The sequence below is a fragment of the Gekko japonicus genome, unplaced genomic scaffold, assembly GCF_001447785.1.
Source record: "Gekko japonicus isolate JY-2015 unplaced genomic scaffold, Gekko_japonicus_V1.1 scaffold428, whole genome shotgun sequence".
NCBI classification, from domain to species: Eukaryota; Metazoa; Chordata; class Lepidosauria; order Squamata; family Gekkonidae; genus Gekko; species Gekko japonicus.
In genome coordinates this window covers 543,500-560,906 of record NW_015165842.1, presented here as the reverse complement: position 1 = coordinate 560,906, position 17,407 = coordinate 543,500, and the positions used below count along the sequence as shown (strand labels likewise).

The 17,407-nt window shown below is 47.8% G+C and overlaps 1 protein-coding gene across 1 annotated transcript in view; it reads left to right on the top strand.

The window, feature by feature from the left end:
* Nucleotides 1-1,901: 1,901 nt before the first annotated feature.
* Nucleotides 1,902-17,407, top strand: part of LRRC63 (leucine rich repeat containing 63) — a 35,886-nt gene continuing 20,380 nt past the window's right edge. Inside the window, exons 1-4 of the mRNA XM_015411004.1 lie at nt 1,902-2,382; nt 8,778-8,923; nt 12,656-12,754; nt 13,825-13,961. Of these exons, the coding sequence (XP_015266490.1) occupies nt 1,902-2,382; nt 8,778-8,923; nt 12,656-12,754; nt 13,825-13,961 (863 nt within the window). The remainder of the gene's footprint in view (nt 2,383-8,777; nt 8,924-12,655; nt 12,755-13,824; nt 13,962-17,407) is intronic.

The following is a 17,407-nucleotide window of genomic DNA, read 5'->3' as shown; positions in this document are numbered from 1 at the left end:
TATTGTATTTTAACTTATGTAAGCCGCCTTGAGCCAGTTTGTACCAGCAAGGCGGGGTATAAATTGGAAGTAAGTAAATAAGTAAATAAATCCGTATGTTCAGCTTTCTGTTTGGCCTTTCTGTCTTACTGAGCAAGCTCTTGGAGGACACAGGGGTGGGGGCAAAGTAACTTGGCTCCCCCCAAAAGCTGAAGGTTCCCTTATGTACTAGTTCATACATCCTAAAGCTAGTGGACAAACACCCTTCTGACGTTTGACCTTCAAGGCAGTGGGTCAAAGGTTGGAAGAGCACAAGCTGTTAAGTGGAAGATAGGAAACCTATTTGCTTATGTAATGGATTGACATTCATGGTTATTAAAAGATTTATCATCATTCCGTTCTGTGTTTTACTGTAGTCTAAGTACTATAGACTATATAATATATTTTATGTTGATATTCTGTTCTTAAAGGCATATTATTATTATTATTATTATTATTATTATTATTATTATTATCATTTGTCACTGTCAAATATTTGATTAGTAGATGGTGCTCTGCAATTCGAGATCTAGCCAAGTTCTTCAGAATTGCAGATGTATCTTTGCAGGATTCTTGCTATACCAAGCAACACTGTCTTCTGGAGCTAAGCTGGTGTTATTTGCTCAATGCCGAGAATGTCCAGGTGTTTCTTGAGACTTCTAGGCACTGCTCCAAGGGCTCCAATGACAACTGATGGTCACCTTCTTCTCCCAGAGGCACTCTAACTCTTTTTGTAGGTCTTGGTATTTGGTGATCTTCTCCTGTTCTTTCTTTTCTATTCTGCCATTTCCTGGGACTTCAGTGTCAGTGCTCCAAACCCTATTTCTAATTTTTTTTACAATTGTGATATCAGGATGTTATATACTTGAATGTGTGAATAAGTGAAGCTGCAGTCGTATTTCACTTAGTTGCTTGTTATGTTGAATCTGTTGTTCAGTGGTTTGCATTAGCTTTACCTTCTGGATGCTGTGTCTTAGTAAAAGCAGTTCTGAGTTCAGCCTTTTCTGAGAGTCTTCATGGAAGATTTTGCTGCCATTACTAATAGCTTACACAGGGGTGTTATGCTCCAGGTGTTTATCTGTTTACAGTCAGAAGTCCCAAAGCATCTTTGTTTCATCATTCTCCATCATCTTGTCTGGTTTGTGCTCCCATGAATTTCTGGCTGATAGTAAGCCATAATGCTTGCAAAGATTCCAGTGCAACATAGCTGCAACTCTATTGTGATGTTCTTTATAATCAGTTTGATCAATTTATTATTATTATTGTAGTTGTTATTTTTTTGCATGTACTTAAATATTCTATAATATCTACAGATAGTACTGATGGGGTGAGGTAAATGCAGGACAATGGTTTGTCTGGGTTACCTTTCTGCCATCTTGCTGTCTCCTAAAAGTTGGCATGCCCACCTGGTCCCTCCACCACCCCATCTTTCTTTATCTCAACCTCTTTCTTCTAGATTCTCGTTATCACCTTTCCAAAACCAACACTCCTCTTTTCAGGCACATCTCTCCCACCCTATCTGTCCAAAATACCTTCCCACTTTTCCTTTACATCATTCCTCAAAACATAATTTTATGTAAATTTCTATGCATTTCTACCAATGAACCCCTCCTTATTCCTCCACCTTAATTTCTACTTAAGTTGGAATGGCTACAGAGCATCTTTTGTGATTAGTTTGTTATATATGTATATTTTTAAATTGCAAGTTGATACATTATCCATGAAAGCTCAAGTTAATTGTAGTGTGTGTGGTTGGGTACAGTGTATGAAGAGTTAGCATCCAGTGGTAGACTGAATTGTCTTTTGTTTTTTTCATGTATCTCATCTTAACGACTTCTGCCGTACATCCAGGGGGTCGTGGAGAAGATACAGAACCCAAAGAAATGCCCAGAGACAGCGGACACACCGGTGTCGAACATTCTATATCCACGAAGAGCCATCAGATTCTTCTTTCTTTGCCAGACTCCATTGACGGTCCATCAGGCGCTTTGGACTATCTGCCTTTAGACAGTATTAAGAAAGATTTCATCATTCCTCCACAGTCGAGCGGGCCTCCTAGTTTCCCGCTACAAAAACGGCGCATACCTTTGCGATTAAAGCTACCCACGCTGAAGCTTCGCCGGCTGTTTTTACCGTCAGATTTTACCCTGAAAGGTCATACTGCAGTGGTCTCCCGCATTTCACGACGTGTGTCAGCCGTCCATAAAAAGCCAATCGTTTCTCGTTTTAACTATGAAGTGCGCAGTACTCAGCTGATGTATGAGTTACTGAGGCGTGGCCAAGAGGAAGTCAACACTATAATGTTACCAATGGCAGATTTTCCATTCAGTGTGGCAAAAAAACCTGAGCGACAGTTGGTATCAGGTATTGTGCATGACAGTTGTCTCGGCTGCTTTTAGGCCTTGTACTTATCCGAACAAATCTTCTGCTTCTTTTAATTGTTTCACCTCAGTTAACACCATCCTCAAAGACATGCACATTTTATACCTTCGGGCTGATGAGAATTTGGAATCTGACACTGAATTGAGTTGCATTCGGAGGTCGGAACAAACCAGGGTCTGGCACAAACTAGGTTTCTTCCTCTTCCCTTCTTCAACCATTCTCCATTTTATCATCTCAGTAACCCAGTGCAGTAGGTTAAGATGAGAGAGATAATGAGAGATTGGCTCAGTCTCACCCAAGGAGCTTCATGGATGAGCGAGGATTTGAACCTGGGGCCTCCACAGTCCTAGTTCAGTACTCTGACCCAGGGTCCCCAACCTTGGGCACTTTATGAAGTTTAAGAAAGAGTACTGAACACCACCCAAAATGGCTGCAGTTGGAGGTTACTGCAAAATGTTGGGAGTTCTGTGATGAAGGTAGCTATTTCCAAAAGCATGCTCTCTTCAGATCCAAAGGTGATGCCTCCTAGGATTTTCTGGAAAACCTTCTCCTCCACTTTTCTTTGGTTTATTTATTTGGTTCATTTATATCCCACCTTTCTCCCCCACAGGGACACAAAGCAGCTAACATTGTTCTCCTCTGCTCCACTTTATCCTCACAACAACCCTGTGAGGTAGGGTAGGCTGGGAGTGTGTGATGGACCCAAGGTCACCCTGCAATTTTTCACAGCAAAGTGAGGATTTGAACCCGGACCTCCCAGATTCAGTCTGTCACTCTTACCACTGCACCATGGTGCTTTGGGAAAGAATCAAGTAGGCATAAGGAAAGGTATTGGTGGGAACCAGGGCTTTTTTTGTAGAAAAAGCCCAGCAGGAACTCATTAGCATAATAGGCCATACCCAACAGCAGGAACTCATTAGCATATTAGGCCACACCCCTGACAGCACAGCTCATTTGCATATTAGGCCACACCCCCATGTTACCAGAAGTGTGGTCATCCAACCACACCCACCTTTTGCTTCTTATTCTCTTTACCTTGTTTGTTGTCAAAACCCAGGGCTTTTTGTTTGGAGCAGGAACTCCTTTGCATGTTAGGCCACCCCCCCTAATTGTAGCCAATCCTAATGAGTTTCTGCTGTTGAGTGTGGCCTATTATGTTAATGAGTTCCTGCTGGGAGCCAGCTGGAACTCCGTTCCTGTGCGTTCCTGCCCAAAAAGAGCCCTGGTGGGAACCATGGTACCTATGGGTGTCATATAGGGGATCACCGCTCTGATCAATACACTATAGAGCCAATTTAGTGTAGTGGTTAGGAGTGTGGACTCTAATCTGGGAAGACCGGGTTTGAGTCCCCACTCCTCCAGATAGGCTTGCCAAGTCCCCCCAGGGGGCAGGAAAAACCCCGCCCCAGAGGCCCGTTCCCCACTGCCGGGGGATCGGGCCACGGGGGGGACTCCACCCCGATGTGCACGTCACGTGGGCATGCTGGGGGCGGCGCCACGTTCATCGGAGGGAAAACTATGGTTTTCTCTCGGATGGTCGTGGCCCCACCCCCAGCATGCCCGGCGTCGTCATGTCACTTCCTGGTGACATGGATGTGGTGCGTGCGTGCGTGCTTTGCGCATGCACACACACTCCAGCCGCCAGCCGGGAGTCCCCCACTGCGGCAAAATTCCCACTTGGCAGCCCTACCTCCAGATGCAGCTGCTGATGTGACCTTGGGTCAGTCATAGCTCTCTCAGAGCAGTTCTCTCATGGGCAGTTCTCGAGAGAGAGTTCTCTCAGCCCCACCTACCTCACAGGGTGTCTGTTGGGGGGAGGGGAAGGGAAAGGAGATTGTAAGCCACTCTGAGACTCCTTCGGGCAATGAAGGCTAGGGTATAAATCCAACCTCCTCCTCCTCCTCCTCTTCTTCTTCTACACTAGATCTAACTCGAATTTGTTTTGAAGTACATATTTGGGTGACTTAACAAATCTGAGGATTTTTTTTTCTTTCCCAGTAACTGGGATTCTAAACCAGGATTAAACCATGCTACCCTGGGAGACAGGGAGAAATCAGTGTTTTGAAATAAAATACAGTTTGTGTTTTATGTCTATAATTAGCACTTAAGTGCCGCATGATACCACCAACAGGCAGAGTCAGCTCATTAATAAATAGGCAATATGTCTTGTACGGCTTTATAAAATGTGAAAAATATTACACATTTATTTAAGAAACAATACAAGAGTACTCTCCTTAGATATAAGGGTTCTGTTTAATTATGAATCAGTGTTTTCATTGCTTGGTATAACCATTATGTATGGTCTGTGAAAGAGAAACCGCTAAAGTGTAAATGTTAAATTTTTATTTAGGTTAGACACTTATAGTGAAATCGTAAGCAAGGGTTACACCTCTATTTATCATTATTTATTATTTATTAAATTATTTTTTTAAATTGCCTAATCCCTGTAGTACAAGGCTCTAGGCAATGTACATCATTAAAAAAAAACGATTAGAAGCATTTTAAAAACAATTAGAAACCAATACATAATATCTCAGATGGTGCTAATATATATATTTTTCTCCAACCTACTCTGGACTGTGCTTTCTTCTCATGGGCGGGGGGGGGGGAGGCCAAAAAACCAGGGGTTCTGTGCCCATTGACTTCTGTGGCCTTAGAAGGGGGTCACACTCTGTTTGGGACTTCAGTGCTACATTGCTTTTCTTGTGTGATAACTGTAAATCAATTCATTCCACAGCAGATTATTAAACCAGAGTGACACATTCCCTATTGTGTACCCCAGAGTCAAAACAGCTACCGTATTTTCCGGCGTATAAGACGACTGGGTGTATAAGACGACCCCCAACTTTTGCAGTTAAAATATAGAGTTTGGGATATACTTTCCCAGAGACTGTATTTACTGGCGTAAAAGACGACCCCCCCCCCCATTTCTGAGAAGATTTCCCTGGGTTAAAAAGTAGTCTTATACACCAGAAAATACAGTACTTTGAAAAGCCTAGACTAGAAAATGTATCTGAGAACGTTTCTCTTGTATATGGACAGGATCCATTCTAATGTTGCTCATGGTATTTTTTTAGAAAAGTTTCTGGAGCAATTAGGAGCTTCCGGGGAAGCTGAAAACTTGGACGAAGCCACAAAAGAAAAACGTTCATTCCTCACTGGTGAATCGAAAAGAAGAAAAAAGAAGAAAGTGACTTACACAGGTAGAAACAGCTTTTATTCCTCCCATTTTGAAGAAGCCGATCAGTTGTTATAATGGATCTAAAAGCCCTAACAAAGTACCCATCTGAATAAAGTTCAAGATGGGTCGCCATGTTTGTCCGTAGCAGTAGAAAAGAGCAAGAGTCCTGTAGCACCTTAAAGACGAACAAAGTATGTGGCAGGAGATGAGCTTTCATGAGTCCCTGCTCACTTCTTGGTATCTGAAGAAGTGAGCAGTGACTCATGAAAATTCACCCCCTGCCACATATTTTGTTAGTCTTTAAGGTGCTACTGGACTCTTGCTCTTTTCCATCTGAATAAAGTAATTTAAAAATAAAATCTAAAATGACAGGCTGCCAATAGACAATAGTAAGGAACTGTAAGCGTTCACAATTGACTTTCGAACTACATTCTGACATTCCTCTTATTTATAAACCCGAATACGTTTTCCAGCCGCTGCAAATAACGCAGTTGTATGTTTTATGCATTCATTTTGCCAGCAAGCAGATAACCTAATTTCCAATATACCTCTGCCTTGTCCAGTTTCTAAATAACTAAAAAATATGTCCGCTTGATCTCGGGGTGAATAGGCCAGCCCATCCTGCAGGTAACCATGTAAAACCCTCAAAATCTGAGCCCACAAAGACATGAGGATGGATCAACTCCTCTGAAGGAAAAAAATTCCAGAGGGCAGCAGCAAAGTAGAACAGGAGAAGAAGAAGAGGAGGAAGAGGAAGAGTTGGATTTATACCTCGCCCCTGGAGTCTCAGAGCAGCTTACAGTCTCCTTCCTTTCCTCTCCCCACAACAGACACCCTGTGAGGTAGGTGGGGCTGAGAGAGCTCTTTTGAGGACTGCTCGTGAGAGAACAGCTCTGAGGGAACTAGGTCACGCCAGCAGCTGCATGTGGAGGAGTGGGGAATCATACCCGGTTCTCCAAGATTAGAGTCCGCGCTCCTGACCATTACACCAGACTGGCTCTTAGAAACTGGACAAGGCAGAGGTATATTGGAAATTAGGCTCCAGGTGGTGGCTGGAGATTTCCTGGAATTACATCTGGTCTTCAGGTAAAAGAGCTGAGCTCCCCTGGAGAAAATGTCTGCTTTGGAGGGTACAATGTATGGCATTATATCCCACTAAGGTCTTTCCCTTCCTCAAACCCCGCCCTCCCCTGGCTCCACCCACCAAATCTCCAGGAATTTCACAACCCAGAACTGGCAACTCTAACTCAATAGTGCTTCAGAGACTAACAAGATACAGTCTGAAAGCAGAGATCAGGGAATGCCCTACACAGCTTTATTACTTACTAGGAGCAAGACCCATTGCAGCAACAATACAAGCTCTAGACAGCCGGGGGGGGGGGGCATTTCCCCTCCCCCCCGGCCCTCGGCTTTGTACTCGTTCCACAGACCCCAGGGGTGCCATGGCAAGGGGATGCCCTGCCCGGGCCGTCTCCAAGCACACAGGGGGCTGACCCCCCGTTTCCTCCCCCCTCACATGGTCCGTCCCTCATCCCCTGGACCCTTTTCTTTGGAGTGTCTCCCCTTGGGGCCATGACCCTCTCCCCTCCCCTCAGCGCCACCTGGCCGGCATCCCTGAGTGGCATGTGCTGTCCCCGGGGCAGCCACGGCACTGGCACTGGCCGCCCCTCACCCTCCCGCCCCACTCCTCATGCTGCTGCTGCTGTGGCCAGGCTGAGCGGAGGCAGCAACAGAGAGGAGGCCACAGCAAGGCAGGCCGCAGTGCTTTTGGCTCATCTCCCTCTTCCACCTCCCTCTGCCCGGGTCCTGGCTCTCCACAGCCTTTGCACGATTGGGTGTCTGCGGGAGGGAGGCATGAGGAGGCTGCGGTCGGAGTCTGGGGAGGAAGGCGGGGGAGGCGGCGCAGGCAAGGCGGGCTCGGGCTGGGGCCAGAGGGAGCCAGCAGGCCACGGCGAGGCAGCTGGGCCCATTCTCCTGGCTCCCCGCCACCATTGGGCGAATTGGAAGGTAAGACGTGCGTGTATCGCTGCCTGCGGCCGGCGGAGGGTCCAGCTCGTCGACATGCGTGTCTCGTTGCCTGCGCCCGCCAGAGGATCTATCCTGTCCGGTGTCTCCATGTAGACTGAGGGCGAGATGCTGGCAGGGCCCTCTGTGGTCGGGACCCTGCAACGGATCCAGGCAACGCAGCCAGCGCATTCTGAGTGGCAGTTCCAGCTGCCAACTGATTTTGGCGCACATAGAACGTTGCCACCCCAAATGGCTTTTATATATAGGAAGGATAGGTTTTGTGATTTAGGTAAGACGTAGGGTTGCCAATCTCCAGGTGTTGGCTGGAGATCTTCTGCTATTACAACTGATCTCCAGGCAACAGATATCGATCTGGAAAAAAGAGCTGTTTAGGAAGGTAGACTTTATGGCATTATACCCCACTGAAGTCCTTCCCCTTTCCAAACCCTGCCCTCTTTAGACTCCCCCCCCCCCAATCTCCAGGTATTTTCCAGTCCTGATCTGGCAACCCTAATAAGACATGTAAAATGTAAGGCTTGGTGTGAACATAGATCTATGAATGCAAGTGAATGGCCAGATCTCTAAGCCTCTGTTTGATTCAGAACATTATTGCTTTTGCTTCTCATTAATTCTCAAGTACCCTTGGCTGGATGGAATCCCCACATGTAGATTAAAAGCACAGTTTTTCATTGCAAAGAGCAGTCATTCCTTTAATTTGGGCCAAAGGACACATTTTGGGCAGCCTCCCAGAATCTATAGATTACGCTTTCAGCCAGAAGTTAATTAACAAGCTTGTGAGGCGGACCCCTTCAGAACAAGTGCTTCTAAATCTGTTAGCCCACACTGAGGGAAACATCAAAGTCAAGCTTAGCAATTAATTTTGACAGTATAAAAAAAGCTGTTGAAGCGCTGTTTGTGAACTGCAGGACATCACAAGACGTGTGTTGCGTAACTGAGGGATCTGTTCTGCTAGCAGAGGGTGGCAAGACCTTTTTTCATGAAGTCGCATGCTCTTCTGAGCATCCAGAGATAACTCCTGCACCAGAGGAAAGTGCCTCTGCTGCTGGAATAGACCCACAGGATCCAAACCATTGTCTTGTTGTGTTTTCATTGCTGTCGCCAATGTTAAATTTTTTTCAGTCATGTAACTAGCCTTTTTGCTTAACTTCCAGTGTTATGTTTATTACAGATCAAGTACCCGACAGTAATGAACTGTCCCTTGTTTCTGGTTTCGGGTGTCGGCCTCAATTAGACCCAGACGACGAACTAATGGCAAGGGCCGAAATGGCAATTCTCTGTTGCCTGATGCATAAAAGAACTGGGCTCAGTCTTAAGGTACTTCCCTAAAAGTGTGACAGCTTTTCCACCTAGGTTAGAGGTGTCAAACTCATTTGTTATGAGGGCCGGATCACTTTGTCGGGTTGGGCCATGTGTGCCATAAAACACAGTGCCGGGTACGAGATATAAAGAAGAAGAAGAAGAGATTGGATTTATACCCCGCCCTTCACTTGGAGTCTCAGAGCAACTTCCATACTCCTTTCCCTTCCCCTCCCCACAACAAACACCATGTTGAGGTAGGTGGGGCTGAGAGAACTCTGACACAAACTGCTCTTTCTCAAGGACAGCTCTTATCAGAACTATGGCTTGCCCAAGCAGGGCTGGCTCGAGGTGTGTCTGCACCCTAGGCGAGGCGCAGATGCAAACCTCCCGGTAGAGCCTGGAGACCCTTTTGCTGCCGCCACCTCCTCCCCCCCAGGGGGAGGGGGGGTGAGCTGCGGTGCCGCCTCCTGCGATCCGGCCGGGTGCGCGAGCCATGGCGAGCCTGTGCAGAGTGCCACCTGTGGACGGGGGGGGAGGGACAGGTGGGAGGCCTGGTGGCCAGCACTCTGCACAAGCTCGGAGGAGTGGGCGGCGGCAAGGTTCCCGGGGCAGGGAAGGGGCAGGGCGGGTCTGGCTCGGGAGCGAGCAACACGATGGGGCAGAGCTGCCCGGGCGGCGGCACGGCTGGCCGGCCAGGTGGTTGTTTGGTCAGTCGGGGATTGCGCACCCGGCTGCCATGTGCGAGGAGCCGTCGTGGCGGAGGCAGCAGCGTCTCCAGAGCCCTGGCTGCTGCTGCTGAGCAGAGCCAAGCGGCAGTGGCGTCAGGCGCTCCAGAGCAGAGTCCGGCCGGCTTGCTGCTGGGGCCATTGAGCTGCGGGCAAGTTGCGGCAGTGGAGGAGAAGGAAGCGGCGGTAGCAGCAGCCTCGCCGCGCCAGGGCAGCTGGCCCACTGGAGCGCCAGCCGGGCACGGCGGGCCCCGGATCGCCAGCTCACGCTGAGTGGCTGCTGCAGCAGCTCCCGCACCTGGCACCGCTGTCGGGGCTGCGCTGAGCCATGCCGAGGAGAAGGAGAAAGAGGAGCCCCCCTAGCCCCTGCGCCCCCATGGCGCCCTCTGCCTCCTCGTTGCCTTCCTTCCTTCCTTCTTCCCCTGCTTCCCTCCCTTGCCACAGAGAGAGAGAGAGCGCGTGAGAGGGGCAGGCAGGCAGGCAGAGACCCGATCCACGCCGCCTTTCTTTTCTCTCTCGCCAGGAGGGGGGCTCAGCTGCCACGGGGCCAGAGGGCACAACCTCCCAGCGCTTCCCACCTCTTCTCACTCGCCAGCCGCCATGGTGGGGGGCTTTGGCAGGGGGTGGGGTGCAGTTTGGCACCCCTGAGGGCCCGCACACCCTAGGCGAGCGCCTAGTTCACCTAGCGGGTGAGCCGGCCCCGTGCCCAAGGTCATCCAGCAGCTGCAAGTAGAGGAGTGGGGAACCAAACCTGGTTCTCCCAGATTAGAGTCCACGCACTTAACCACTACACCAAACTTTATAAAGGACAGCAACTAGTAAGCTCTGAGTTGGCGTGTCCTCACTGCAAGGCCCTATGGGCTGGGAGAGGGGTACAGAGGAAAAACTACATGGGCAAAATGGAGAGCCAGCAGTGCAGCTCTGGGCAGACGCTCCACTGCCCCAACAGAGGATTGTCTGCAACCCCCCCAAACATGCAAACACTGATCCCTGTGGCCATCAGGGACAGCATCCCTGGAGCTGCAGGCTGAGTGGAGTGGTATGAATGCAGCTGCAGTGGCTCTCAGCTTATCAGTCCCTGAACTGAAAGGGTTCTGCTTGACTGCTGCAGACGAGGTTGTCCCACTGTGCTGAAGCCACAATTGGATTCGCTCCACCCACCCACCCCCAAGCAGCCTCCTGTTCCCTCCCTTGCACCAGTTGCTTGTGGGCCACATAATAGCCCTGGATGGGCCAGTTTTGGCCCCTGGGCCTTATGTTTGACACCTCTGACCTAGGTCATCACCTAGGGCACCAGAGCTGGGGGGGCGGGCATAAAGAGGGCAGAGAGGGAGCTGATCCATTGTTTCTCCTATAAATACCATGCCTACTCAGAAGTAAGTTCCACTATGATCAGTGGGATTTACTCCCAGGTAAGCATGCTTTGGATTGCAGCCCACAGAATGAGCTGGTTGATGTTTCGTTAGGTGTATGAATGTTGAATGGAGGGCACCAAAGTCATAATTTGCTCAGGGTGCCAGAAACCCTCAGGCCATCCCTCTGTGTTGCCCTTCACAACCAGCTCTCATGCTAGCAACCCAATTTTCATAGGCTGTTTTCTTTCTTATAAAGAGAGCTTACAGTGGCCTATAGGATGATTTCCATTGCATATACACAATAGGTTGGGTCCAGTGATCTGTGGTTTATTCCAGCCATGAGAAAGTTGATTCTTATGGTTGTTGTGGGACCTGCTTGGATCAAACACAGCATGACATTTGTCACATGGTTGCCATGGGGTCTTGCAGCCATATGCCAGTTGCAGGTTTCCCATGGGAAGTATGTTGAGCAGTGCCATGGGGGACCAGCTTTGGATGGGGCAGTGGCATTAGCGGAGGAAGAAGGACTCATGCGCTCTGCCCTGCACCTTTTTCCTGACCCAAAATGGCACTAGGAAAGGTGTTTTTTGCCCTATTGGAGGGCTGCATGTGTAAGCATTCAGTGGACATGAAGACATTAGATGGGTCAAATAACATCCCCCCGGGTTGTTTTGGCTCCAGGAAATGGCCCGGGGGGGGGGGGAAGGCAGGAGCTCTTTTCCACCCATGCCGTGATCCCGATCCAAATTAGCACACTGCTGTGCTTTTACATAGAATTGCCATCAGTGACTTGCAGCTCCAATATGGCTGCCAGTCTCCTTTGGGAACATGTGTAAAATGTTATGTCTACTTTGGCCCTAATAGTCATGTAGTCATGTCTTGTTTGGCCCAAATAGCCATGTAGTCGGGCTGCACTGAGGAGAGGGAAGGGAGCAAAGTCACACTTCCAGTTTCTACTATGCACCATTCTACTATGCACCATCAAAAAGTAGGGCAATTTCATCCCCTTTCCACTCCCAAGTGCATCCCCCTGATCCATGGGGCTATTAATCGACACAGAGGCCCCAGGACTCTGGGGATCAACTTTCTGAGAATTGGAAAGGATTACTAGGACAAAAGGAACAAGGGAAAGGTCTGCTTCCATCAGCACCTTCTGTTGACATATCACTGGATCCATCTCAATGACCTCTATATTTTTATCACTGGAAGTAAGTATCCAGCAATTATCCCACTATAAAGCTTTTCTGCACTCTTATTTTCTTTGCTTGTGTATTCCTGTTGCTGCGGGGGGGGGGGGTATCTGTTCGACATGTCTTTTGCTCCCTCTTGTGGTTGATTCAATATTACATCACAGTATGTCTGGCATATCTCCCTGCAGATTTAAGCTGCAGGTTTTTATGCTGGACATAAAGTGATGTAATACCAAATCGACCACTAGAGGGAGCAAAACACATGCAGAACAGAAAAACCCCTGAAGCAACAGGAACACAAATGAGGAAAGTGTGAATGAGGGAAAGCCCATAGTATCAATAGATTAAAGGAGTAGGTTTGGTAAGGAATCTTTGCTGCACGGATTTTCATATCCTCCTTCCCCACCCCATCAGGTCTGCTTCTTATAACAATTGATTTGTTGAAAATATTAACTAAATGTATTTTTGTTTGTTCAGGCATATTTTCTGCCTAGAGTTCCGGACCTCTCAGCTTTGGCTGACTTTTTGTTGTACCTTAATCTGTCATTTAATGACCTGCGCCTCTTCCCTACGGAGGTGAGTATGTGCCTGATGGTTCTCTTATCCTTATTTTTAAGATGCTAAACACTTTGTGCTGGTTTTATGCTCTGGCTTTGACATGCTGGGTTTGAACCACTTGTTAATTTTTAGCAATGTTTACGTTGCTTTAGGTTTTCGCCATATTTTGTTTTGTAATCCACTTCAGGCAGATTCTGTGGAAAGGCAGCACAGAAATATTCTAAATAATTACATACATATATTAGAAATAAACAGTAATAACTAAACTCTAACATTGTTCTCTTAAATGAAAGTCACACTCTTCTGAAAGAGGCTTGCCGAGGGATGAAGTGACTCCCTTGAGCATTTTGGAGCATTTCTTGTTGACAGCCTTTCACAGTCATTGGCCTGCCATTTTTCAGATTTCCCCTGCAACCAATTTTTTGGTGCTATATGAAACCAGCACATACACGACACATGCAACACAGAGAGAAGCGCCATTCAATCACTATGCTTTTGGCACACCCACTTCATGTACAGGGAGAGCATGCTATGCACAATCGTCTGAAATATATGCAGTCACCATTTTGTGAGAATAGGACAATGGGTGTGTTTTCGAGCTTTGATATGCACAAACATGGTCCTAACTATTTGACGCAGTGTTTTGGGGTCTAGTTGATCAACTGTGCACTGGGAATTCCATTCTGAAAATGGTGGCGCTCGGCCTTCCTTATAGTCCAACTCTCGCAGCCATACATGACTACTGGGAATACCATTGCTTTGACCATGCGGACTTTTGTTGGCAGGGTGATGTCTCTACTTTTTATCATGCTGTTTAGGTTCGCCATCGCTTTCCTCCCAAGGAGCAGGCGCTTTTTAATTTCATGGCTGCTGTCACAGTCTGCGGTGATCTGGGATCCCAGGAACGTGAAGTCTGTCACTACTTCCACGACTTCCCCTTCTATTTGCCAAGGAATGATGGGGCCGGATGCCATGATCTTAGTTTTTTTGGATGATTACCTAAAGTTAAAAAAGATAAAGAAGTACCTGCAGTAACAGGCGTCATAAGCTATTTTACAACATTTTCTCTATCTGTTTTCCTCCCATAGGTGTGTGATCTAAAAAAACTGCAAATCTTAAAGCTCCGAAACAACCCAATCAAATCCATCCCAGAAGATATCAAGAAACTGACGGACCTTAGAACCTTGGTCATGTCCTTCAATCTACTGACTGAACTCCCACCTTGGTACCATAGCAAGGAATTAGTGCATTGCATATGAAAGAGAAAATATATGTGTACGTTCATACACGAGTAGCGCTCTCAACCAAACCCCCCCCCCCAAAAAAAGAGAATACTTGCATTTTTAAAATTACTAACCCTGTTGCCAGAAGGGCGGTGTGGGGAACTATTATTTGGGGGGGGGGGAACTGTGTACCAATTAATTTGTTTTATTTTTTAACTTGAATTGGGGTTTGATTTTGATTAGCTCATGTCCAGAGGCATCTACCTACTGTGTTTATCTCCTGTGCACTGCCTCTGCTGGCTAACCTCTCTGTATGTCTTTTCTCTTTGTAGGAGTGAATTCCCTTTAACTGCACCATGGGGCCCAATTCTGGTCAGGACCAGTGTGGCATGAATGGGTCTTCTGCACCCTCCCCCTTTCTGATCTGAAACCACTGGTGGGGGAGACATGGGCAAATAACAGCATTAGCAGGGCTATTTTTGGGCAGGAACGCACAGGAACAGAGTTCCGGCTGGCTCCCGAGTTGGCCATGCCCAGCAGGAACTCATTAGCATAATAGGCCACACCCAACAGCAGAAACTCATTAGGATTGGCTACATTAGGGGTGTGTGGCCTAACATGCAAAGAAGTTCCTGCTACAAAAAAGCCCTGGGTTTTGACAACAAATAAGGTAAACAAATAAGGTAAACAGAATAAGAATCAAAAGGTGGGTGTGGCTGGGTGACCACACTTCTGGTAACATGGGGGTGCGGCCTAAGAACATAAGAATATAAGAGACGCCAATGTTGGATCAGGCCAAAGGCCCATCCAACACTCTGTGTCACACAGTGGCCAGAAATACCAGTGCCATCAGGAGGTCCAGCAGTGGGGCCAGGACATTAGAAGCCCTCCCACTGTTGACCCCCCCAAGCACCAAGAAGACAGAGCATCACTTGCCCCAGAGCCCCTAGCTATACCTTGTGGCTAATAGCCACTGATGGACCTCTGCTCCATATGCTTATCTAATTCCCTTTTGAATCCGTCCATGCTTGTAGCACCCACCACTTCCTGTGGCAGTGAATTCCATGTGTTAATCACTCTTTGGGTGAAGAAGTACTTCCTTTTATCCGTTCTAACCCGACCGCTCTGCAGTTTCATGGAGTGCCCACGAGTTCTTGTATTGTGAGAAAGGGAGAAAAGTACCTCTTTCTTTACCTGCTCTTTCCCATGCATAATCTTATAAACCTCGATCATGTCACCCCTCAGTCGTCTTTTCTCCAAGCTAAAGAGCCCTAAGCGCTTTAACCTTTCCTCATAGGGAAAGTGTTCCAACCCTTTTATCATTCGAGTTGCCCTTTTCTGCACTTTTTCCAAAGCTATAATATCCTTTTAAGGTGTGGTGCCCAGAACTGCACACAGTATTCCAAATGAGGTCTCACCATTGATTTATATAGGGGCATTATTATATTGGCTGATCTGTTTTCAATACCCTTCCTAATAATCCCCAGCATAGCATTGGCCTTCTTTATTGCAGTCACACACTGTCTCGACATTTTCAGTGAGTTATCCACTACAACTCCAAGATCTCTCTCTTGCTCAGTCTCTGCCAGTTCAGACCCCATCAATGTGTATTTATATTTAGGATTTTTGGCTCCAATGTGCATCACCTTGCACTTGGCCACATTGAACCCCATTTGCCATGTTGACGCCCACTCGCCCATCCTTGACAGATCCCCTTGGAGTGCCTCACAATCCTCACTGGTTTTCACCACCCTGAACAACTTTGTATCATCCGCAAATTTAGCCACTTCACTGCTTACTCCCATCTCCAAATCATTAATGAACAAGTTAAAAAGCAGTGGACCAAGTACTGATCCCTGCGGTACCCCACTGCTTACCACCCTCCACTGAGAAAATTGCCCACCTACACTCACTCTCTGTTTTCTATGAACTAGCCAGTTTTTGATCCATAAAAGGACTTGTCCTTCTATCCCATGATTTTTGAGCTTACTTAGGAGCCTTTGATGAGGAATATGCTAATGAATATGCTAATGCTAATATCCTAATATGCTAATGAGTGGTGCTGTCAGGGTGTGGCCTAATATGCTAATGAGTTCCTGCTGTTGGGTATGGCCTATTATGCTAATGAGTTTCTGCTGGGCTTTTTCTACAAAAAATGCCCTGAGCATTAGTATTCCTTCATGGGACTAGTTTTGTTGAATTAATTGTACAAGAAGAAGCCAGCAGGTTCTTTTTTTTGGTGAGGGGCAGGCTCATCAAAATGATTGTTTCTTGTGGAGATAGATGAGAGAGATGAGGAGAGGAAAATAATAAATGCTGAAGGCAAACCTTCAGTAGCAAATTTTTTAAATGCTGGAATGGAAAAGAGACTGAAGGGGGCGGTGGCTCAGTGGGTGAGTGATTGTTGGGCCAAATGAAAAGTCCTCTGAGTTCAATATGAGCAACAGCTCTGGATTTGCTACATCACGTTTAAAAAATCCAATCGGTTCAATCCCTGGCGTCTCCAGCAAAAAGGATCAGGCAGTGGGTGACGTGAAAGACTTCTTCCTGAAATCCTAGAAAGCCACTGCCAATCTGAGGAGACAATACTGATCCTGCTAGAGTCCAGTGCTCTGATTCAGTACAGGGCAGCTTCATGTGCTCATGAACAAGGTTACCAAAATAATGGTAATTTAGTATCTTTTAGTAATTTTTTTGTTGTATTTATAAGCCCCCTCATAACCTGTGGTTGTAAGATGTCAGGGGTCGTTTCGTAGAAAAAGAGCTAGGGGAACTCATTAGCATAACTCATTAGCATATGCCACACCCCCTGACATCACCGGAAGTGTGTCATAAGGCCACACCCCCTGACATCATCGGAAGTGTGTCATAAGGCCACACACCCCGCCCCCAACGGTCCCGGCCGCTGCTGCCAGCCTTGCAGCTCCACTGCCGAGCCCCATGAGGGCCCCGGCGGTGGACCTGCAAGGCCGGTGGGAGTGCAAGGAAGCCCCGCGAAGGCCCTCCCTGGCCCGAGGCAGGCAGGGGTGGGGAGAGGCAGGGAGGAAGCAACTTACCCTCCCTCTTCTCCTGCCTCCTCCTGGCTGAATGAGGGTTGGAAGCGGGGCGGCCGGAAGCAGGGGGCGGGGCTTCTCAGGCAGGGGTGGGGAGAGGCAGGGAGGAAGCAACTTACCCTCCCTCTTCTCCTGCCTCCTCCTGGCTGAATGAGGGCCGGAAGCGGGGTGGCCGGAAGCAGGGGGCGGGGCTTTGTCATGTGCCCCGCCCCTGTACCTCACCCGGGGGAACTGCGATCCCCCACGATCCCCCCCGAAATGACCTCTTCATCTAGTTCAGTGTTCTCCAGGGCCTACAGCAGCCAGGAGTGTTTGTTCCAACACCTGATTACCTGAGGTCAATTTTTTATGCCAGAGTGAAACAGGAGGCCTCCTGCATGCAAAGCATGTGCTTT